This window comes from Gracilinanus agilis, chromosome 1 (assembly GCF_016433145.1).
Source record: "Gracilinanus agilis isolate LMUSP501 chromosome 1, AgileGrace, whole genome shotgun sequence".
NCBI classification, from domain to species: Eukaryota; Metazoa; Chordata; class Mammalia; order Didelphimorphia; family Didelphidae; genus Gracilinanus; species Gracilinanus agilis.
Window position 1 is genome coordinate 420,200,779 of NC_058130.1, and position 25,812 is coordinate 420,226,590.

The following is a 25,812-nucleotide window of genomic DNA, read 5'->3' on the forward strand; positions in this document are numbered from 1 at the left end:
TTTAAGGTTCAGGGTTTGAGCAAAATCTTTTGGGCATCAAATGAGAAAAAGAAGGCAGGAGTGGCTATTATGATTTCTGACAAAGCCAAAGTAAAAATAGATATGATTAAAAAAGACAGGGAAGGTCATTACATCCTGTTTAAAGGTAGTATAAACAATGAGGAAATAACACTGCTCAATATATATGCACCAAGTGGCATAGCATCCAAATTCATAAAGGAGAAACTGGCAGAGCTCAAGAAGGAAATAGATAGTAAAACCATAATAGTGGGAGATCTAAATATTCCTCTTTCAGATCTAGATAAATCAAACCGAAAAATAAGTAAGAAAGAGGTAAGAGAGGTGAATGAAGTCCTAGAAAAATTAGATTTAATTGATATGTGGAGAAAAATAAATAGGGACAAAAAGGAATACACCTTCTTTTCAGCTGCACATGGCACATTCACAAAGATTGACTATGTTATAAGGCATAGAATCATTGCAAACAAATGCAAAAGAGCAAAAATAATAAATGTAACCTTCTCAGATCATAATGCAATAAAAATAATAATTAGTAAGGGCACCTGGACAGGAAAATCAAAAACTAATTGGAAATTAAATAATATGATTCTCCAAAACCAATTTGTCAAAGAAGGAATCATAGAAACAATCAATAATTTCATTGAAGAAAATGACAATGATGAGACATCCTACCAAACTCTGTGGGATGCGGCCAAGGCAATACTCAGGGGGAAATTTATATCCTTGAGTGCATATATTAACAAATTAAGGAGGGCAGAGATTAATGAATTGGGCATGGAACTCAAAAAATTAGAAAGTGAGCAAATTAAAAATCCCCAGATGAAAACTAAATTAGAAATACTAAAAATCAAGGGAGAAATTAATAAAATCGAAAGTAAACGAACTATTGAATTAATAAATAAGACTAGAAGCTGGTACTTTGAAAAAAACAGATAAAATAGACAAAGTACTGGTCAATCTAATAAAAAAAAGGAAAGAAGAAAACCAAATTGACAGTATCAAAGATGAAAAGGGAGACCTCACCTCTAATGAAAGAGGAAATTAAGGCAATCATTAAAAACTATTTTGCCCAATTATATGGCAATAAATATAACAATTTAGGAGATATGGATGAATATTTACAAAAATATAAATTGCCTAGATTAACAGCAGAAGAAATAGAATACCTAAATAATCCCATATCAGAAAAAGAAATTGATCAAGCCATCAAAGAACTCCCTAACAAAAAATTGCCAGGGCCTGATGGATTCACAAGTAAATTCTATCAGACATTCAAAGAGCAACTAATCCCAATACTATACAAATTATTTGATTTGATAAGCAAAGAAGGAGTCCTACCAAATTCCTATTATGACACAAATATGATACTGATTCCAAAGCCAGGGAGATCAAAAACAGAGAAAGAAAACTACAAATCAATCTTCCTAATGAACATAGATGCAAAAATCTTAAATAGTATACTAGCAAAGAGACTCCAGCAAGTAATTAAGAAGATCATTCACCATGATCAGGTGGGATTTATACCAGGAATGCAAGGATGGTTGAACATTAGGAAAACCATCCACATAATTGACCATATCAACAGTCTTACAAACAAAAATCACATGATCATCTCAATAGATGCTGAAAAAGCCTTTGACAAAATACAGCATCCATTCCTATTGAAAACATTGAAAAGTATAGGAATAGAAGGACCTTTCCTAAAAATAATAAGCAGTATATACCTAAAACCATCAACAAACATCATATGCAATGGGGATAAATTAGAAGCCTTCCCAATAAGATCAGGAGTAAAACAAGGATGCCCACTATCACCTTTATTATTCAACATAGAACTAGAAACACTAGCAGTTGCAATTAGAGAAGAAAAAGAAATTGAAGGTATCAAAATAGGCAATGAGGAGACTAAGCTATCACTCTTTGCAGATGATATGATAGTATACTTAAAAAATCCTAGAGAATCAACTAAGAAGCCTGTAGAAATAATCAACAACTTTAGCAAAGTTGCAGGATACAAAATAAATGCACATAAATCATCAGCATTTCTATACATTTCCAACACACTAGAGCAGCAAGAAGTAGAAAGAGAAACACCATTTAAAATCACCCTAGACAATATAAAATACTTAGGAATCTATCTACTAAAACAAACACAGCAATTATATGAAAACAACTACAAAACACTTTCCAAACAAATAAAACTGGATCTAAACAATTGGAAAGCCATTGATTGCTCATGGGTAGGTCAAGCTAACATAATAAAAATGACAATTCTACCCAAATTAATTTACCTATTTAACGCCATACCTATCAAGCTACCAAAAAACTTCTTTACTGAATTAGAAAAAACTATAACAAATTTCATTTGGAATAACAAAAGATCAAGAATATCAAGGGAAATAATGAAAAAAAATGTGAAGGAAGGGGGCCTAGCAGTACCAGATATTAAACTATACTATAAAGCAGCAGTCATCAAAATAATATGGTACTGGCTAAGAGATAGAAGGGAGGATCAGTGGAATGACTTGGGGTAAATGACATCAGCAAGACAGTGTATGATAAACCCAAAGAGCCCAACTTTTGGGACATGAATCCACTATTTGACAAAAACTGCTGGGAAATTTGGAAAACAATATGGGAGAGACTAAGTCTAGATCAACATCTCACACCCTACACCAAGATAAATTCAGAATGGGTGAATGACTTGAATATAAAGAGGGAAACTCTAAATAAGTTAAGTGAACACAGAATAGTATACTTGTCAGATCTCTGGGAAAGGAAAGACTTTAAAACCAAGCAAGAGTTAGAGAAAATTACAAAATGTAAATTAAATGGTTTGGATTATATTAAACTAAAAAGCTTTTGTACAAACAAAAACAATGTAGTCAAAATCAGAAGGGAAACAACAAATTGGGAAAAATCTTTATAACGAAAAACTCTGACAGGGGTCTAATTACTCAAATATACAAGGAGTTAAAGCAATTGTATAAAAAATCAAGCCATTCCCCAATTGATAAATGGGCAAGAGACATGAATAGGCAATTTTCAGGTAAAGAAATCAAAAGTATCAATAAGCACATGAGAAAGTGTTCTAAATCTCTAATAATTAGAGAAATGCAAATCAAAACAACTCTGAGGTACCACCTCACACCTAGCAGATTGGCTAAAATGAAAGAAGGGGAGAGTAATGAATGTTGGAGGGGATGTGGACTCGAAACTTCCACACCAATGCAACTACCAACAATTTGGAAATAGGTGTTGATCAAGGAAACATGACAAAACCAGTGGAAATGTGCATCGGCCATGGGTGGGGTGAATGCGGGGGGTTAAGGGGAAAGTAGGAGCATGAATCATGTAACCATGTTAAAAATGAATATTAATAAATGTTTAAATTTAAAAAAGTATTTAACAGTAAGAAAATTCTATACTCACTCACTCAATAAACTTTAGTGGCTCCTGGTGTACCTCCAGGATCAAATAGGATATACCCTGGACCTTTATAACCTGGTGTCCACCAACTTTCTAGACTTCCTATACATTATACCCCCAAAACCCACACAACAAGTATTCTTCCAGTTAATGAAAGTGATCTTGTTCTTAGAACAAGACCAAGAACTTCTGACTGAATTTTTACTGGTTGTCTCCTATTCTCAAAAGCTCTCCTTCCTCATTTTTACCTCTTTACTTCCTTCAAATTTCAGCATTCCAGCTAAAATCCCACTTATCATACGAGTTTCCCAATCCCTCTTGATCTTACTGCCTTCCATCTGTTGTATATTGCCAATTGTTTGTACATAACTATTTACATGTTGATGCCCCATTAGATTGTGACTTGACAGCAAGGACTACTATGTTTTGACTTTCTTTGTCTCTTCAGGCTTAGAATAATGCTGGACACATAGTAAGTGCTTAATAAACATTTACTGGCTGACAGAAGACTTTTTTACTTTAGTAGATTCCTACTATGATTTTTTAAAAAACAATCAAATACCACAAGCTTGAGACAACAATTATTATTGGATTCCCTAGGTCCCCTTTATTTAAAATCTTTGGGTCAAACTTGTATAACCTGAAATGACTGAGTTCAGGAGAAAATTAGTTAATTTGTGTACTGGGTATAGGAAAGAATGATATTTTAAGGAGGACCAGGACTTGTTGTCAAGCAGTCTAAGTGAAGAAGTAAACTCTGGAAAGGCGTACCAGAGTTCAGTAACTCATAGTTTAATCATTTTCTATTATTGTATAAAATATCTTGCTTTTATAAGGGTACAAGTTTTATTTTTGGTTGTTGTTCTATGAACAAGTGTTCTTTCAATCACTAGGGAAGGATTCATATTGCCTCCAGGATCAAATCAAAAATCCTGTGTTGAGTCTTTCATATCATCCTATACAGTTTGTCACTCACTGTACCCTCTAAGTATACTTATTCTAGCTACCCTGATGATAGTAACAGTTTTTAAGAGTTACCAGCATTTTCTTATAGGAATATAAATCATTTGATCTTTTTTTTTTTTAAATTTTTTAAACCCTTAACTTCTATGTATTGGCTCCTAGGTGGAAGAGTGGTAAGGGTGGGCAATGGGGGTCAAGTGACTTGCCCAGGGTCACACATCTGGGAAGTGTCTGAGGCCAGATTTGAACCTAGGACCTCCCGTCTCTAGGCCTGACTCTCAATCCACTGAGCTACCCAGCTGCCCTTAAATCATTTGATCTTATTGGGTCCCTTAAAGGAATTTGTTTGTTTGTTTCCCTTTCTTAATTACCTTTCGGGGATTCTCTTGAGTTCTGTGTTTGGGCATCAGATTTTCTGTTTAAGTCAGGTCTTTTCTTTAGGAATGCTTGGAAGTCTTCTATTTTATTAAATAGTCATACTTTCCACTGCAAGAATATAGTTAATTTTGCTGGGTAGTTGATTCTTGGCTGTAGATCCAGTTCCCTTGCTTTCCAGAATATCATATTTCATGCCTTCCAGTCCTTCAGTCTGAATGCAGCCAGGTCCTATGTTATCCTAACTTTGGCTCCATGATATCTGAATGATTTCTTTTTAGCAGCTTGCAGTATCTTTTACCTTGGTCTGGTAGTTCTTAAATTTGACTATAACATTTCTGGGCATTATCAATTGGGGATTTAATGCAAGAGATGATCTTTAGATTCTTTCAATCTCTATTTTACCCTCTCAAGAATTTCAGGGCATTTTCTTGAGTAATTTCCTGTAGAATGATGTCCAGACTTTTTCTTTTGTCATGATTTTCCAGAAGTCCAATAATTTTTAAATTGTCTCTTAAGTATCTGTTTTCCAGGTCTATTGTTTTATCAGTGAGGTGTTTCATATTTTCCTCAATTTTTTTCATTCTTTTGATTTTGTTTTATCGACTCTTGCTGCCTTGTAAAGTCATTTGCTTCTAGTTGTTAGATTCTAATTTTTAAAGTGAATTTCATCCCTGGCTTTTTGGTCATCCTTTACTTTTGATCTGTTTTTCTTTCTGTAGGTAATCTTTCACTTTCTTTGCCTCATTTTCAAGCTGATCAATTCTGGCTTTTAAAACATTATTTTCTTGTTTTAGTTCATGTGCCTCTATTTCCAGATGACCTATTTTGCTTATTAATGGCCTCTCTTAATTGTTTTTTGAATTGTATTTTGAGTTCTTCCAAAGCCTGTGCCCAATTCACTGGAGTTCCTTGGTCCTCCTATTTGTCCTTTGTTCATTACCTGGATAGAAGCTGCCGATTGTAATTTCTTTTTCTGTTGTTTACTCATATTCTTTCCTTCTTCTTCTCCATCTCCCCCCAGTCATTGGCTGAAATCTTGCTCTTCTGTTTATTTGCTGGATCTGTGTGTTTAGGCTATTCTGTCCTGAAAGGGCTTCTTCTCTGCTCTGCTCTGCTGATTAACTAGATTAGGCTAATGGAGTTGACTTGTTGTATTGAGCCCTGAGACCAGATCTTCTCCAGGTGCCAGCAGAAGGTGAAGGTGTGGAGTCTAAAGGTAGTTACCCTCAGTCCTCCTCTCTTCCCTTCCACCAGCCACCTCTCTACCAGCTGCCCGGTCAGAGCCCTGAGCTTCCCATAGTGGTACCAAGGTACTCTGTCTTGGTTGCAGCCTTTGCCCTGGGATCTCAAGTCAGCTGGATTCTTACCAGTGCAGTAGGTAGGGGGAAGGGTGTTGGAGATGGAGCTCCCCTGCCCTGTGAAGGCTTCTTATTTGCACAGGATTAAGCCTGGCCAACCTGATCTGCAGAGTTGGATGTGCCCTGAGGCCAAAACCTCCAGAGGCAGAGGCCCAAGATGGAGTGTGGTGGCCAAAAGCTGTGACCAGGCTGCCCTCCTCTCTGCCCCTCTCCTCCAGCTGCCTTCCTGCCATCTGTGGTCAGAGCTCTGAGCCTTGAGTAAGTAGCTGTGGTAGCAAGGGAACCCTTCTGGGCTGGAGCCGTCACCCTGAGATCCCAGCAACTGCCTGAGTCTCAGCACAGTAGGTGGGGGAAGGGTCCTAGGGCCTTCCTTCTTTCTTTTCCTTAAACCTGAGAATTCAACCTTCTCTACTTACCTTTTAGTTGAATTGGGGAGGAGTGTCCTCCAGCTCTGTCCTATTGTTGGATATGGTTATCTGTCTCCCTCGAAGCACTTTGTTTTTGATTGGTGTGCAAGAGTTTTCAGAGTACTCAACTTTCACTGCTTCTAAGCAGCAATCTTCTTGAGCCTTTCATAACCAGCCCCCTTCCTACCTTTCTAGTCTTTTACTTTACTTCCCCCCTCCATGAACCTTGTCATCAAGCAATGCTAGCCTTCCTAGCTGCACAAAGCATTTCATCCTCTAATCAAGAAGTTTTCACTAGTGACTACTTGTACATATCTTGTTTGTACATACTGTTTGCATATTGACTCTCCTATTAGAATAAGTGTTCTTTAAGAGATGGAATTGGGTATTTTTATTTTTTGCCTTTTCTTTTTTGTGTCCCTAGCACTCAGCCTAGTGTCTGGCACACAGCAGGCCTTTAATAGATTCCAGTTGATAGACTTATATTGGTGGAATTATGCTTATACTGTTATGGGTATGTTTTGTTTGTTGCATGTGTGCTAGAAAGGTCCCACAGAAGGTTTTTGTGACCCTACCATCCCACAAGCAATAAATATGTGTAGTGATTCTAGGCATTAATTTTTAAAAATAACCATTCTTGAAGAAGCTATTGGAGACTTAACATGGAGATGTTAGGTTGCACTCTTTTCTATATTGTAATTCAGTTATAAAAGGTAGAAAAAGCTACTCTACATCCAGCCCGTAAGAATTTGTTTCTACTATTCAAGATATATCTGCTCTAAGAGTAAGGAATTTCTCTTCCACTCTTTATCAAAAGCAAAACCAGAACTAATATCTGGTAGGCTTCAATTCAATTTAATAATCTCATTAAAGGTTTCTAAAGAACTGAACAGGTTGTGAAGGAAACAAGGTTGACTCAAACTGGTGTTAATTAGACAAGATGCTAAGGAAATTTTGAAAGAAACAGAGGAGGAAATGCTTTAAAAGTCACTAAAGGGCAAAAAAATTCTCATGGTTCCTTCAGTCTGTCAGCTTGTTATATCTGTGGGTAATAGAGAAAGAAAAAATGAAATAAGAATTTTGACTTTACCTTTCTGTGTGGGAAATGGAGCAATAAAAAGAATAGTACCTACATTACAAAGGCAGAAATGCCAATCATGTTATATGGACTACAAGTTAAGTAAATGGACATGTAAATGTGGAGGCAAGGAGGACTGACTAAATATTGTACCCAATGTTTTATAAGTGATTCTGAAAACACTTTTAAGCCTTTTTAAAGGCTTGAAATTGGGCAGACTGTCAGGGGGTAAAAACAAAGAAAACAACTTATAATTTTTGTAAAAAAGGGGCATCTCTGGGTAGCTGAAAATTTAAAAAAAGGAAAGAACTGATGCCCTAACAGAATTGCCTCTGGTTTTTTAAGTCACTACCTCATTTCAGACAACAATTACCTTCCAATAGTTTGGCCCAGCTGTGCCCTTCTATTTGCTCCTGTTTGTCATTAAGGGCTTGTGTAGTATTTGTTCTCGTTCTATAGCATTTATGCAGGAAGCCAGTGACGCAAGCTCCCTAGCCTGCGATTCTTCCCACAGATAATAGAGAATAAATTGCAATTAGATTTTGGTAATTGTATATAATTAACTCAAAATGAGCTGTTAATTATAAAAAAATATGTTTTCAGTTCCTGATTATATCATTTATTTTAGTTCCAAATTCTTAATGCCTCACTTGAGTAAGTTTAATATTTTAAATACATTGAATATTTTTTAATACTAAGATAATTTAAATTTCCAGATAAACAAAATTCAGTTTAAAATTAAGTTTCATCCTGGGAGTTCCTCTGGCAAACTCAAACAGCTTGAAAGGTAAAAAGAGGGTCATTTACACAATTCTTGCTTATATTCTCCAAAACCACCATCACTTGGTATTTAAACACTTCCACCAAGTTCTTTAATAAAAGAGCCAGATTGTTCAGGGCTATACAGTATTCCCCTTTGTCTCATCTCTAGCTCTCTCTGGGATATCTAAGACAACACCATTTCCATAGCCAACTGTATAAAAGAGACAAATGGACCTGTCACCTTTGCCTTTTCCAGACTTACATTAGATTAAATAATTTAAGCAGCACTGAGTGAGTAACCTTAGTGAAAAGAAGACAGAAGATGAGAAACACACTTCCCAATGGTTTTCTGCCAGACTTTGGAAGTAGCTGACAGAGTGTCTTGAACTACAATGATGCAGATTAACTTTGAAAACGCATCATGGTCTATCAAGGGCATGTAAAATAAAAACAACCTTGCATCTTAATACGTTGGTGCTTTTTGAAATCTGTATATAATTTTACCTGATTTCCAAAGTCATTATTTGGGTTGGGGGTATAAATATTCAATAGATACACTTAAATATTTTTAGGCAATTCTATGTGTTGCAGACTTGCATGGGGTTCTCTAAGGTCTTATTTGTTTATCCAGAACAAAGAAAGGGTCATCAAGCCTTGAGAGGCAAGAAAAGAAGGAGATTCTATTTAGCTATAGCAGGGCAGCTAAAAATGGGCAATCTGGCAAAAGTGAAGTTGTCAATTTCAAAGGAGAAGAGGAGATGAAAGAATAAAAGTCTGCTGCTTTAAAGGCTCTGCTGTCTCATGGCTCAGTGCTCATACCATACATCACTTCTTGCTTGAGGCATAAAAGAGTAGTAGTCCCTTTAGACAATAGGTATACCCACTAAGGACTGTATCCATTGTTGCTATTACCATCAAAGGTATAGGGCATAGGTCAACACATTTTAAGCTCTACTTCTAGACACTCTGAACTTGAACCTGTGTCCCTCTTTCCTTGATAGAAAAAGGGAAGCAGAAATTAAAAAAAAAAGGGACTATTATTGGGAACTGAATGCAATACTAACTTCTTTTGCCAAGTGTTGGGTCACTTTTTTCCCTTCATAAAACATCAGAATAAAGTACTTATAGCAGCAGCCTCTAAGTTTAAGATTCGATTTGTATAATATCAGATAAGTCAAGTGCATAAAGAAATGAATGATTATATGCTCAAACTTTTTATATGCATATATATTTGATAACTATAACTCAAATGTTCAAATCACTTACTAATTTCCTTTTTTTAATGATCTCAGCTTTAAATACTATAAACATTCTTGCTCCAGAGTAGCTGGGTTTATATCAGCTGACATGAAAAAGGCTTCCTGTTAATGTGCCCCTCTTAAGAGTTTCTCATAATTAATGGCTCCACAATCACACTAAAGAGTCATCACATAGGGAATACTGTACAATCTTTCCTCTTGAGAATTTAGTGATGGGTTCCTATTTATAAGACTATAGATCCATAAGAGAGGTAGTCTTAGCTTCTTAGCTTTTTGAAGTCCAAGAGAAAAATAATGATTTTCAAACAGTACTTGATGTGTTTGTATGACATTTTCCACAAATTAAAAATACATAGGATTGGGAAGCTTTCTGAACAGTGGAAAAAGACTCCAGACTATTAGTGAGTTGATTTAAAAATAAATCAATGTCAGTTTATGATTTTCACAATGAAAAAGAACACACAAACAAATAAAAACAATGATTTGGGACAACAGCCAAAAAAAAGGTACTTGATGAATGAGATAAATCTCTGTATCCTCCCAGGATTACCTCAGTCCTGTGCCAATTCCATTCACTGAAAGATTCAGGTCTTTTTTACTGAGTGCTTCTCCATCTATGGCAATGTCTCTTGAATTAAATGCAGCCTGCCTTTTTAACCTGAAAAGATGGATACAGTAAGTTCCTAAACCTATGCTAAACCCTCAGAAGGTTACATTCTGATTTTTGGTCACAAGAAATTAATCTCTGTCAATTTACATACACACACACACACACACACACACACACACACACACACACGAGGCAAAGCTGACCTTTACATGAAAGAAAAAGATATGGGGGAAGCTCCTTGAAAAACTAACTTGTGGATAACCTCAAAGGACATAAAGTCTAGTCTAGAAGCTCAAGCTTCAGAGAAACAGAGTGCTATGACTTAGGTTAGCAACGATATGGAAGAAAGAATCAAAAGTGCCTTAGAAGGAAGAAGAGAAATAGACAATAATAAATAATGCCTAACATTCACATAGAACTTTAAGGTTTTCCAAATGCTTTACAGATATTATTTCATTTGATCCTCACAACAATTCTATGAAGGTGCTATTATTACATTAGTTTTACAAATAAAAAACTAAGGCTGAGAGAGGGCAAGTAACTTGTCCACGGTCACACAATTAGTAAATGTCTTGGGCAAGATCTGAACTCTGATCTATCAATACGTTAAGTAATGAGGCAGAGGTATGGAGTGGCCAGTAATTGTATGCTTGCAGCCCTCTCCTAGACAACCCTGAGAAAATTTCACTGATATTGAAAACTTTGGCAGGAATTTGCTAACTATTAATAAAAAGCAGCTAAATAGGCTAAGATCATGATGAGAAAAGGTAGGAATGATTATATAAATAGGAGCCTTGCAGCAACTGCTCCCTCTGGGTGGCACATATTGACATATTCTCATGATACTGCATGACTTATCCCTGCCCAGTTCTAGATGCCAAAGTGCCAGGATGGCCTATAGCCTAGAAATTTCTGTTCTCAACTACTCTCGCATAAGTACCAATGCCCAATAAGGAAATCCATATTTTTACTCGCTCTGTAACTCAATGATGCAGTTATTTTTTTACTTGTCCCTGGTGTTAGGAAGGAAGCATTTTCATTGCATTATTATCAAACTCCCAAGCACCCACCACAAATACTAATTCTTCATTTATGAAACTGGAAATCTCATAATATTCATAAACTTCATAAATGGGAAGCTATTTGTAGGTCAGTCAACAACAATAATAATAACTAACATTTATATAGTATTTCATGGTTCCCAAAGCATTTTATATGTGTCAACTCACTTGATCCTCACAACAATTCTGTGAGGTGGGTGCTGCTATTACTTCCATTTTATATAGATAAGGAGACTGAGGCAAACAGATCAAGTGATTTTTCCAGAGTCACAACTAACAAGTGCCTGAGACAGGATTAGAATACTGGCCTCTATCCACTGTGCAACCTGACATTTGAGCAAAATCAGTGAGACTGCACCCTAATTAAGCATGAGAAATAAAGGATATCTATGACCTATGGAGATCTAGTTTGTGTACATATCATCTTCTGTTCATGACAAACTGTTTCACATTTTTCCCCAAAAGATTTATCTACAAGAAGAACATATTCTAGGGGAAGGAGAATTGGATTGGGAAGCAAAGGGTCTGGTTCTAATCCAGGTTCCACTACTCATTCCCCTACAGCCTTGGGGAAAACTCTTAAATTCTTAGTATTGTTTTTCTCACCAATAAAATAAGGAGAATAGGTTAAATGATTTTTAAAGCCTCTTCTAATTCTTAAATCTATGATCCCTTTAATCCTATGAATTGACAACATGGGTTAATAATTATAATAATGACAATAATCATTATAACATTTCTATAGCACCCACTATATATAAGACATGGGTAAGGGCTTTATAGATATTTCATCTGATTCTCACATCTACTGAGGAACACACTCTATACAAGGTAAGTTCAAAATGGGTATATGACTTAAACATAAAGAGTGATATTATAAGTAAATTAAGTGAATGTAGAATAGTTTACCTGTCAGATCTATGGAGAAAGGAAGGATTTAAGGCCAAACAAAAGAGAAAAAAACATTACAAGATATAAAATGAATAATTTTGATTATATTAAATTAAAAAGGGTTTGTACAAACAAAACCAATGCAACCAAGATTAGAAGGAAAGCAACACATTGGGAAAAACATTTTATAACAAATTTCTCTGATAAAGGTCTAATTTCTCAACTATATAAAAAACTAAGTCAAGTTTATAAGAAACTAAATCATTCCCCAATTGATGAATGTCAAAGGATATGAATAGGCAGTTTCAGATGAAGAAATCAAAGCTATTAATAATCATAAGGAAAAATGGTCTAAAGCCCTCTTGACTAGAGAAATGCAAATCAAAACAACTCTGAGGTACCACTTTACATCTAGCAGATTGGCCAACATGACAGTAAAGGAAAATACTAAATGTTGGAGGGGTTGTGGCAAAATTGGGACACTAATACATTGCTGGTAGAGTTGTGAATTGTTTCAATCCTTCTGGAGAACAATTTGGAATTATGCCCAAAGGCTTTAAAAGAATGCACATCTTTTGATCTAGTAATACCACTACTAGGTCTGTATCCCAAAAAGATAAAAGGAAATTGGAAAAGACCCGTTAGTACAAAAATATTTATAGCTGCACTTTTTGTGTTGGCAAAGAATTGGAAACTGAGGGGATGTCACTTGATTGGGGAATGGCTGCACAAATTGTGGTATATGATGGTGATGGAATACTATTGTGCTGAAAGGAATGATGAACAGGATGATTTCAGAGAGAATTGAAAGGGCCTACACGAACTGATGAAGAATGAAGTAAGCAAAACTCGGAGAACATTATACACAATAACTGAAACATTGTGGAATGATCAAGTGTGACAGCCTTTACTATTAATACCAATACAATGATCCAGGACAATTCTGAGGGACTTATGAAAAGGAATGCTATCCATCTCCAGAGAAAGAACTGCTGGAGTAGAAATGCAAATGAAAACATATGATTTGTCACATGTTTGTTTGAGTATATGATTTGGGGGGTTGGTTTTATAATATTACTTTCTTACAAAAATGAATAATATGGAAATAGGTTTTGAGTGATAATGTATAATCCCTTGGAATTGCTTGTCAACTCCAGGTGAGAAGTGAGGGAAAGGGGGAGGGAGACAACATGAATCATGTAATTTTGGAAAAATTATGTGTAAATTTGTTACTGTAACAAAATAAAGATAAAAATTTTAAAAAAAACAATTGAGAGAGCTTAGATACTATTATTATACCTATCTTACAGATGAGGAAACTGGAGCAGATAGAAGTTAAATGATTCACCCAAGGTCACATTTCTAATAAGTGTCTGAGACCAAATTTGAATTCAGGGTTCCCAGATTCTTGGTCCAGTGCTCTATCCACTGCATCACCTAGATGCCTTTTAAGGAAGACAGGATTTTTCTGTCACCAAATAAGAAAGGCAGTGGCAATGACCTGAAGGAAGTTTCAATGACCTGAAGAGAGTAGACAATGCTCTGTTTCTATTACCATCTATAAAGAGCTATAAATGTACAAAACCAAGGCTGATTTTTCTGTGGGAGAGAAGGTGAAAGGGATAAATGAATATCTCTGCTTATTAGTTATTAGGTAGAATGACGTATTCTTTGAAAGAAATGGAAGAAGCACTTTAAAGAGAAATTAAATAAGATAAATAGTCAGAAGAAAAATAAAGGAATTTATAATTGTGTCAGGAGGATTGAAGGTAGAAGAATGTGACCAAAAAAAAGGAAAGAGAGAAGACCTCTGAACATTTAAAATTATACAACAGATATGAGATTTCTTACAGGGGATGGAATTGGACCCTCTAAAGAAAAATCAATCAACTTTTAAGCTCCAAGAAATGAAACAAAGCTACGGTAAGAGGGAGAAAAAAAAAAACTAGTAGCAGTGGTTGTCAATTTCTTGGTAAGAGGTACCAAGGAAGCCATTGGCTAATGTGTCACATAGAGAGAGATTGCTATCTTTCCTGAGCATGAACCTGATCCAATATGGAGAGTCTCTCAAAACTTGTTAAACCTAAAAATTGCCATAACTCCTGGTAACTGATACAGGGACTGATGACACTGCAGGTAGCAAACTCAGAAAACAGTCAGTAACAATAAAGTCCTAGCCAATAAAATGAATACCACAGGCGGTTTGATCACTGTGATCAAATTGAAGTCTAAGGCTACAGAAGAGAAAGGTAGATAATTTAAGAAGGGAGCAACTGATTAAGAAGACAGCATCTGAAGATAGTATTTAGATGTCTAGATTACAGTTTAAAATATAGGAATGGCAGGACCTTAACCAGAGATGTAATATAATGAGGGATGATAGTTACAAAAGTTAATTTTCAAGAGTTGATTATTAACATGATCACGGAATGAACTTATTATTAAACACAAACTTATATAAACTTCTTATTAAAAAGATGGTTATTGATCCTTTTTTAAAAAAAGGAAGTAGTGATAATAAAGAACAGACATGATTTCATATAGAAGATGAAATGTCAAATTAACTATTTCCTTTTTAGACAGTAAAATCAGGAAAATGCTGGTAATATTATTTATTTATGATTTAGCAAAATCTTTGACAAAGTCTATCAAGTTATCCTCATGGAAAAAGTTGGCAAGATATAGGCTAGATAAATGTACAATTGAGTAGAATTTGAACTGGCTGAATGGTCAGATCCAAAGAGTAGTTATTAACTATTCAGTGGTAGCTTGGAAGGAGTGCTCTAATACTGTGCCAAAGGGAGTTGTGATTTGCTCCATGCTGTTTAATTTTTTTTATAAATGATTTGGGGACAAGCAAAGGCAGTATGCTTAGCAAATTTCAGTAGACACAAAGTTGTGAAGGATAACTAATACACTGGGTAATAGAGTAATGCTCTAAAAAAGATCTCAAGGGTCATCTTTAATAGGGAAATTTTAAAGTATTACATTTAGGTTTAAAAAGGTAACATTTCGGAAGCCAAATACTTAAGGGGTTGAGTTGTAGAAGAAGCTTAAAAATAATGGGTCAAAGCCATTAGTGTATGGACAATTAATACATAAGAAAATGGACAGAGTAACTGACCATTATTTTTTTCTTTTCTTTTCTTTTCTTTTTTAAATCCTTACCTTCCGTCTTGTAGTCAATACTGTGTATTGGCTCCAAGGCAGAAGTAAGGGTAAGGGTAGGCAATGGTGGTCAAGTGACTTGCCCAGGGTCACACAGCTGGGAAGTGTCTGAGGACAGATTTGAACCTAGGACCTCCTGTCTTTAAGCCTGGCTCTCAATCCACTGAGCAACCCAGCTGCCCCCCTGACCATTATTTTTAAGTACATCTGAACATGAAATAGATATCTCAAGTGGACTTAAATAAGGTTAAGAGAGGGATTGGAAGTTATATCCTTAATGGATACGAGAGGTAAGAAAATATTTTCAAACAGGATTCTTTGGCAGGCAATTTATTAAAATAGGCAGTGACAATCAAAGTGGAATCTAAATGTGGAAGATACTGACAAGTTCCACTGAATGAATAGGTTATACAATTGGATGAGTTTGACTTTATATATAGCTTTTACAAAATATTCTGCAGGACAGACATATATATCTATATAGTATCTTTGTTTATATTTCTTCTTGAATGTAAATATTCTTCCAGAATCACAAGCTTCTACTTATTATCATCATTCTTATTTTCCTCCATGTAAGATATTCTCTGTTCCACTCAAACTATACAAGTTTGACTTTGTATCATCTACCACACTTCCATTTCCATGCCTTGGCTCAGACTGTTCTCTATGTCTGGTATGGCTTTTCTTCATCTGTTAAATCCCTACCCATTCTTAAAATCTAGCTTAAATGTCAAATTTCCTCCAGAAAGCTTTTCTTGATTCTTCTAGTTGTTAAAAATTTTATCAATCAAACCTTACACGACACTTTCTTTTGTAACTCTCTAATAAACTTTTCATGGAATGTTACATATGACAGCTTTTCTGTAATGGTATCTGATCCTCTAAAACTAGACTAAGACTGTAAACTCCTTGAATGTAGGGGCTGTCTTGCTTAAACACTATATCTACCCTAGTCCCTAGGGCAGTGTTCTCAACAAAGCAGCTACTTACTAATGGCTTATTGGATTGTGTCGTTTTGTGGCTTCAAACTGCAAAGGCTCTTCTCTGCCAGCACAATTTCCTAAGTTTTATACAGTATTAGTATACCAATAGTTATACTTTGCTGCTAGACAGTTGCTTAATTTAAGCAAATACCGAAGAAGGCAAGATAACCTTTAAAATCTTTTAAAGAGGATGGGGAGTTTACTCAGTAGTAACAGTCAGCATGCAGGTTCAGCAATGCCAGCACCTCAAGGAAGTTACTTGTCTACACAATTGTTACAGGAACAGATTTATTCTGCCACATATTCTTCACTGTACAAGGACTAGTGAGAGGAACAGAACAAGAAGGATAACTTTGACAATAGGACTCACCGACTGTAATCCAGCCGGGACTGGAAGAGCTGCTGCTGTTTCAATAGAAGTTGTGTTTCCTGACGGGTCAGCAGATGCTGCAAGCGCTCCTTTTCAATCTCCAACTCCACTTTCTGCAGGAGAAGCTGCTTCCTCCTCTCGCCTGACATTGGTTTTTTGTCATCTATTTCCTCATGCTCTGATGTCACTGGTTCACATGGTATCCAGGAAAACCCACAATAACTGCATGATTCATGATGATGTGTCCTGGGATGGTGTCTAGTCATTCTTGCCTGATGGTTGCCATGAACATGCTCTTCATTTTCAGGATGACCGTGAACACAGCAATGGCTACTTGCATAAGACTGGAGGTGAGAAAATTCCTTATTTCTCATTCCATTTGGTGGGGTTCTCTCAGTTAGAATTGAGCCCATTAACCTTGTTCCTGGAGACTTGAGGTTACGCATTCTTGCCTCTACTTGTTCCCTATTCAGACCATCCTGAGGACGCTGAAGGTCTGCTATCCTGTGAGAATAACTCTCAAAGCACAGATTTGTTTCTGGAGCTGAGCACTGGCCTGCAAATTTAGATTCATTCTTGTTTTGATAGTTTTGTGAACTTGTGAGGTTCCTATAAGGATCATTCTCTTCCTGGTGGGGAGAATCAGGAGAGTTCTTCCTGATGGGTACCTGAAAGGAAATAAAAGATTATCTTTCAATTAAAGATCTAATAAAGTAATCGTTTCTCCATGACCCTCCAGAAAGTGAGGAGACAATCTGCTCAATCAAAGCTGCTGTGACTCAGTTTGCTGATTTATGATGATGGCACTCATCTATCTGAGAAGAAATGCTCCACAGGGCTAAAACCATTACAAAGCAACATGCATTTTCAGCATATCTCTCACCAATGATGATAAAAATAAGACAAGACTTTGCAGGCAGAAACTTTAATATAAACAGTATCATTGGCATTGTGAATATCTAAGCTTATGTAAAATCAAGTCAGAAAGTGGAAAAAACATTAAATATTAATGTCTTAAAATGCTTAATTTTCAATACAGAGCCAAGAAATCCATTCACCTGCTATAAATACCTTTAGATTGGCCATTACACAGCAAGAGATTTGATGTAAACTATTTCATCTTGCCCTGGGTGGGATATTACTTAACGCTAGAAATTTGATGAGAAATTTTCAAGATATCTTTATAGAACACAGATAAAAATGGCCACTTTCCATAAAAATATGGTTCTTTACCAAAAGCTATCATTTAAATACAAAACATGTTTAAATTCAGCTATAAATAGAAGTGATTTTTCAATTAAGGTGAGCAAGTGATTACATTCTGATAAAATTCAGGCAGAACACAAGTAGCTGCACAATTTAAACCTGTGAAGCTACTACAAAGAGAACTTTCCTGACATTCTCTTTATGAATCTTCTGTCAGGGACATCAAAGCCTCAGGTGTACCACAGAGCATCCTTCCTCACCTAGGAAGAGTGGGGCTTAGGCTAATATATCAAAAGATCAATACCGCATTATGCCCTCAGAATATTGGGCCTATTGAAGACAATGCAGAAAGAAACCAAACTTTGGGTTAGCCCTCGGTCCAAAAGGAATTTGAAATTGGCATTTGCCAATGTTAAAGCCATATAAATGTCAACTTATTATGGCTGATGAATGTAGACATGTTTACATAATAGGAAAAGGCATTATTGTGAAACAGCTTTCATACACTTACAGTTTAATTTTTGTTTGACCAGGTATATAATTTGGGAAAAAAATACTAGGTATAACCTATCTGGTGTTGGTCAGACTTTTCTACCTGTAGTCCTCTACCACACATAAACTTACCCTCAATTTAACCAAAGCACAGAGAGAGGGATAAAAGCCTTTTTTAAATACAGCTATAAGTCAATTCCCAAACTTTAATTCTGCCTAGAAGTGGAATGGCAGGAGAATAAGATAAAAACATTAAATAGACTTCAACAAAGAAAAATAACTAAAGTATCCTTCAAAAACTTTTTCTCCTATGCTCTTTTCTATTCCTCTAAGCCTGTTATTATACTTTTTGAAATTCTTTTTCCTTCCTTAGTACGATATTTCATTATTTAGGCTAGCAACAACTCTTCATCTCTTAAAGCTTCTGTGTTTCCACTTATCCTGTCATCTCAGGTGGATGAAGAGGTAGACCTTCTTGAATTACACTGAAGCCATTCTATCAGTACCTTTGATTTTATCCTGATGCTCAACCTTTTCTAGAACCTTGTTAAATCAATCTTCACTTCTCTTTTTTGTATATTTTAATTATTCCCTATCCACTGTTCTTCCTTCATCTTACATATCACCCTTATTATAAACAATGGGAATAATAACAATCTTCAATCATTTCTATTTCCTGCTTAAACTTCCAGCCCATTTCTCCCTTCCTTTCACTGACTTGAGTCTAGACAGGGCAGCTATACAGAAAGCCAAGAATAGAAAGTGGTAAAATGGAAAGTACACTGGATTTGGAATTTAAAAAAAAAAAAAAGGTAATTCAAATTCTAGCTTTGCTACTTACTTCCTGTGTGACCTGGGGCAATTTGTTTCTTCTCTCTCAGTTTCAGTGTTTGAGACAGCTGATGTATTTGAATAACTTTTAAGGTCCTTCTATCTCTAAAGTCATGATTAAGAGAGCATGAGGGACAATGTTTAGTATTCCTTTTAAAAATGTACATATTTTAATACTAGAAAATTCCACTCTACATGGTTACATATTTATTCTGTTATGTCAGATCACATGCTTAAAAGTCAGGGCTCAAAGCCTCAGGCATATAGTAATAAACAGGGATTACCATTTTTAAATCTTGCCTAGGATGAGAAAAAGCTCTGACTCTGCTACATACTTTTATGTCCTCATAACACACTCTTTAACCCCTTGTAATATGGCTTCTACCATGACCACTTTACTTGAAAATACCTTTCCAAGAGTCAATGACTCAATTCTATTCCATTCAAAGCAATAATCTTTTCTTAAGTGGTTTCTATACGAAAGACACTATCCCAGAGCTGGGAATTCAAAGACAAAACAAAACAACAAAAACCAAAAATCAGCAGTCTTCAAGGATATTACATTCTACTGGGGGAATATAACCTGTAAATGAGTAGATGAATATAAAAAATTGACTATGAGTAAGGCACTAAGAATTACATGGATCAGGAAAGGCTTTCTTGTCAGAGATAGGACCTGTGTTGAGCCTAGAAAGAGGCTAGGGTTTCTAAAAGGTAAAAAGGAAGAGGGAATGAACTGAACGCATGCAAGATAGTCTGTGCAAAAATGCCCAAGAGGGAAGTGCAATGTCCACTTTGGGAAACTTGATACAGCAAGTAATTTAGTTAAGCTGAAGCAAAGTGCATGAGAAAGTTAAATATGAATTATTTCTGGAAATGTAGGCTGGAGACAGATTGTGAAGGCTATAAATGACAAGCTGAGGAATTTGTAGATTATCCTGGAGGTAGCTGGACACCATAGAAGATTCTTAGGCAGGTAAGTGAAATGGTCAGAGCTACTGGAGGAACAAAGAATATTTGGCCTGGAAAAATGAAGACTCATGGGGACACAATATTTGTATTCCAAAGATTGTTAGGTGGAAGATGGCTCAGAATTATTCTGTTTGGATTCACAAGACAACCAAGAGTAACTGGGGGGTAGGAGAAGGGGGAGAGATATTGTAAAGAAGTCATTTTAGGTTTGATATCCAATTATTAATTAAAGAAATCCAAAAGGCTGCCGTGAAAATTGCTCCTGAGTGAGTTCCCATCTCATCCAATTCCACAGCTTTAGTTGCTATGCCTATGCTAGATCTTTTCTCTCATCTCTAGTTAGCAGTTTCTAAGTGCCCATCAGAGATCCCCAGATGGCTTTCCAGCTTAAAATCAACATTTCAAAATAACCAATGTCTACTGTCTTCCCTCAAAAATCTTCCCAACTTTCTAATTCTTCCCAATACCAATACTTGAAAATTCAAGATCATCTTTGATACTTTCCTTCCTTCACCTTCTCATTCCCAATCAGTTGATAACTCCTATTAATATCATTACCATTCTAATTCCATTGCCACCACCTTAGTTCACAGACATTAATTCTCTCTAAACTACTACAACAACCTCCAAATTCATTTCCCCTAACTCCAGGCTCTCGCTATTATAATTCATCCTATACATAGGTATCAAATTCTTTTTGTAATGTTCAAATCTCATCACATTTTTCTACAGCTCAAAAAAAAATTAATTGTGTTTGATTCTCTGGTGAATAAAATTTAAATTACTTAGTCTGAAACTCATATCCTTTCACAATTAGGAGGCAATCTATTAACATAGTCTTATTATTATTTTTACTATTCCTCTTCTCCAGTTGGACTGGACAATTTTCTATTCCTTGAATGAGCCCTAGGAAGTTTCATCTTTCTACCTTTTCTTACACAGTTCCCTATATCTTAAATACTATCCTTCCCCATCTCTCTGCCCTTGCTATATCTGTATGCCCTCACTACATTGTTGAAACCCTATTTATCTGTAGCCACTTCCTCCATGAAACCTTCCTTGACACATTCCGTTTTCCCCCTTCACTAATCTCATTCTGAACACTTACAATGTATCTACTTTGTGTGCATATTAAAGTCCATTCTTATTATATCTAGACATCTTATCTCCACTACTGGACTGTCAGCTACTTGAGGGAAGGGGATGTTTCACTTGTTTGTGTCTCCATAAGTGACTCTGCACCTAGTACATAAACTTAATTTTAATTATATGTCATTGAAGCTGTAGGATCCCTCCAGTGATAAGCAGATGTCATTGATTGGGTGCATACAACAAAGTCAATACTAAATGTAATAAAGACATATGCATTCATCTCTCTAACACACTGACAAAATGAAATTATATTTCCTTTTTATGAGAGCCTAGGGAACTAAAAAATATTTATCATTTACTCTAGACTACAGGAGGATTGTGGTGATTTTTCTGTGAATGACTGGGCACCTAATGCTTGTTCCTTACAAACAAAGCCAGTTCATAAAGAACTATTCAGATCATTTGATCAAAGTACATCCAGTAGTACTAGTGGTTGATGTCTGGGGACTTTCAACAGCATTATAGTTTCCTAAGAACACATCACACCACAAGTATGAAGTCATGTTAGAGAAGAAAGAAATGTCAGTTTACCTAGAAGCATTTTTAGAAGATCAAATGATTTCAGTGTTTAACTTCTAAAAATAATCCAAATTAAACCAAAATAGACCTTTTTGAAAACAAAATATCTTCTTTTGCTATATAGCATTCAGTGTTTTATCAAATTATATTATTTGTTTTTACTGTGCCCTTCCCATCCTCACAAAAAGGCCAATTAACCTTATTTTTCAAAATTAAAGGCAAGTGTTTCTGTTTTGGAAAACAAAAGTAAATTATACAATGTCTAAATTTCTAAAAGCATCAGAGAAAATATATTACAAAAGAGCTCTTGTGGGAAAAATTGGTATTTTGCTTACATGTGATAAGTATATTCTGGACTAGATAGACTCAGAGAACTGTCACTAAAGGCTCAATGTCAGACCACAAAAAAGCCAGTAGTTTATGTTGCTATGTGAAAAGATGATATTTATAATTCTTAATTTTTTTATCAATATTAGAGAGTTAGAAGGAGTATACATAGATAAAGAGTGTGGGAGAGTAAGCTGTTGCTACTGATATATGCAAAAAAATCAAGGGGTGAAAAAGAGGATTATACTGAGAGAGAAGGGAAGGAAGAGGTGGAATAGGATAAATTATCTCACCCCTGAGATATGAAAAACCGTTATAGTGAAGGGGAGATGAGGATAAGTATTGGGGGATAATAGAAGGGAGGAGGAAGTCAGAGGAGCTGATTAAAAGCAAAACACTTGTGAGAAGGGACATCATGAAATGAAAGAGAAAGAGTTGGATCAAATGGGGAAAGAAAGACAGAAGGGAATTCATAGTTGGTAACCATAACTGTGAATGTGAACAGGATGAAATCACCCTAAAATGGAAGCAGACAGCAGAGTGGATTAATAACCAGACTCCTGTGATATGTTGTTAACAAGAAAGACATTTGAGGTAGGAAGACACAAACAAACTAAAGGTAAGGGGCTATAATTTATTTTGCATCATCTGAAGTAAAAAAAGCAGGAGTAGCAATCATGATGTCAGACAAAGCTAAAGCAAAAATAGATCTAATTAAAAAAATAAGGAAGGAAATTACATCGAGATAAAAGGTACCATAGACAATGAAGTAACATCAATACTAAACATATATGCACCTAATGGTATAGCCTCTAAATTTTTAAGAGAAATTAAATGAGTTTCAGGAGGAAATAGAAAGTAAAATTATAATAGTGGGGGACTTCAACTTCCTGCTTTCAGATCTAGATAAATTGAATGGAAAAAAAAAACAAGAAAGAAGTGAAGGAAGTGAATGAAATTTTAGAAAAGTTAGAATTAATAAATCTCTAGAGAAAATTCTGAATGGGAATAGAAAGGAATATACCTTCTTTTATGTAGTACATGGCACCTATACAAAAATTGATCATGTTTTTGGTCACAAAATTTCACAACTAAATGCAGAAAAATAAAAATAATAAATGCATCCTTTTCAGATGATAATTCAACAAAAGCTATAACCAGTAAAATTTCATGGAAAGACAAAAAAATTAATTGGGAAGTAAATAATCTAATGTTAAAAGGGATGGATCAAAGAAAAAATTATGAAAACAATCAATAATTTCATTGAGGAAAACTTTTATTTCTAAGCATTTACATCGGTAAAATAGAGAAAAAGCAGATCAATGAATTGGGCATGCAACTAAAAAATTAGCAAAAGCAGGGCAGCTGGGTAGCTCAGTGGAGTGAGAGTCAGGTCTAGAGACAGGAGGTCCTAGGTTCAAACCCGGCCTCAGCCACTTCCCAGCTGTGTGACCCTGGGCAAGTCACTTGACCCCCATTGCCCACCCTTACCAATCTTCCACCTTTGAGACAATACACCGAAGTACAAGGGTTTAAAAAAAAAAGAAAAAAATTAGCAAAAGAACAAATTAAGAATCCCCAATTGAAGACTAAATTGTAAATATTGAATATTAAAGGAGAAATTAATAAAGTTAAAAGTAAAAGGAACCATGGAACTAATAAATAAGTCTAAGAGTTGGTTCTATAAAAATTATAAAATAGATAAAACATTGGTTAGTTTGATTTTTAAAAAGGAAAGAAAAAATCAAATTATCAATAATAAAAATGTAAAAGGTGATCTCAATACCAATTAAGAGTAAATTAGGGCAGCTGGGTAGCTCAGTGGAGTGAGAGTCAGGCCTAGAGACAGGAGGTCCTAGGTTCAAACCTGGCCTCAGCCACTTCCCAGCTGTGTGACCCTGGGCAAGTCACTTGACCCCCATTGCCCACCCATACCACTCTTCCACCTATGAGACAATACACCGAAGTTAAGGGTTTAAAAAAAAAAGAGTAAATTAAAGCAATCATTAGGAACTAGTTTGCCCAATTACATGCCAATAAATCTGACAATCTAAGTGAAATGGATGAATATTTACAAAAATATATATTACACAGATTAACTAAAGAGGAAACAATACTTAAATAATCTCACCTAAAAAAAATTGAATAAACCATCAATGAATTCCCTGAGAAAAAATTCCTAGGGCCAGATGGGTTCACAAGTGGATACTATCAAACACTTAAAGAACAATTAATCCCAATACTATAGGCAGAGAAGGAATCCTACTAAATTATTTTTATGACACAAATATAGCACTGTTACCTAATCCAGGAAGAGCAAAAACAGAAAGAAAATTAAAGGCCAAATTCACTAATGAACACAAGATGAAAACATTTTAAATAAAACACTAGAGAGGAGACTATAGCAATATATCACAAGGATCATTCACTATGACTAGGATGGGATTCATATCAGAAATTAAGACCAACTTTAATATTAGTAAAACTATCAGCATAATTGACCATATTAAAAACTAAACTAATTAGAAATCACAATTATCTCAGTAGTTGCAGAAAAATCCTTTGACAAATTATAATACCCATTCCTATTTGTAAAACCTAGAAAGTTTAGGAATAAATGGGCCATTTCTTAAAATGATAGTGTCTACCTAAAACCATCAACAACTATCATCTGTAATGTAGGTAAGTTAGAAGCCATCTTAATAAGATCAGAGGTGAAGCAAGGATGCCCGTTATTACCATTATAATTTAATATTATTCTAGAACTGTTAGCTTTAGCAGTAAGAAAAGAAAAAGAGACTGAAGAAATTAAAGTAGTCAATGAGGAACCTAAACTATCGCTCTTTGCAAATGATATGATTGTACAAAGAATCAATTAAGAAACTAGTTGAAATAATAGCTTTTGTAAAATTGCAAGATATAAAATAAATCCAAATAAATCCTCAGCATTTCTATACAGCACCAACAAAATTCAGCAGCAAGATACAGAAAGAGAAATTCCATCTAAAATCACTCTAGACCAGTGATGGGTAAACTACAGCCCACAGGCCAGATGCAGGCCCCCTGAAATGTTCTATCCCCTGTGTGCATCATTATTCCTAATCTGACAAATACAATGAGTAGGATACAATACAATGAAACTTCAAAAAGGTTGCCTTAGAAACAGACTGACAGATGAGCATTTCCTTTTCTTTGGCCCCCTCTTTAAAAAGTTTGCCCATCACTGCTCTAGACAATATAAAATTCCTAGGAATCTACTTACCAAGACAAATGCAGGAATCATATGAACAAAACTACAAAATTTTTTTCACTCAAAATCAGACCTAAACAAATGAAAAAATATTAATTGCTCATGGGTAGACATAGCTAATATATCATAAAAATAACAATTCTACCTAAATTACTTGTTTAGTGCCATACCAATCAAACTACCAAATAATTATTTTATATAACTAGAAAAAATAATGACAAAATTCATCTGAAAAAACAAAAGATAAAGAATACCAAGAGAATTAATGTGAAGAAAGATGGCCTAGCAGTACCAGATCTTAAACTATATAATAAAGCAGTAATCA

General features: G+C 35.3%; 1 protein-coding gene across 1 annotated transcript in view; it reads right to left on the bottom strand.

Moving 5' to 3' along the window:
- The window catches only part of KIAA1328 (KIAA1328 ortholog), a 529,485-nt gene that overhangs the window by 151,492 nt on the left and 352,181 nt on the right, over positions 1 to 25,812 (bottom strand). The window contains exons 8-9 of the mRNA XM_044664948.1: positions 16,739 to 17,406; positions 10,206 to 10,313 (exon numbers count right to left, since the gene is read on the bottom strand). Of these exons, the coding sequence (XP_044520883.1) occupies positions 10,206 to 10,313; positions 16,739 to 17,406 (776 nt within the window). The remainder of the gene's footprint in view (positions 1 to 10,205; positions 10,314 to 16,738; positions 17,407 to 25,812) is intronic.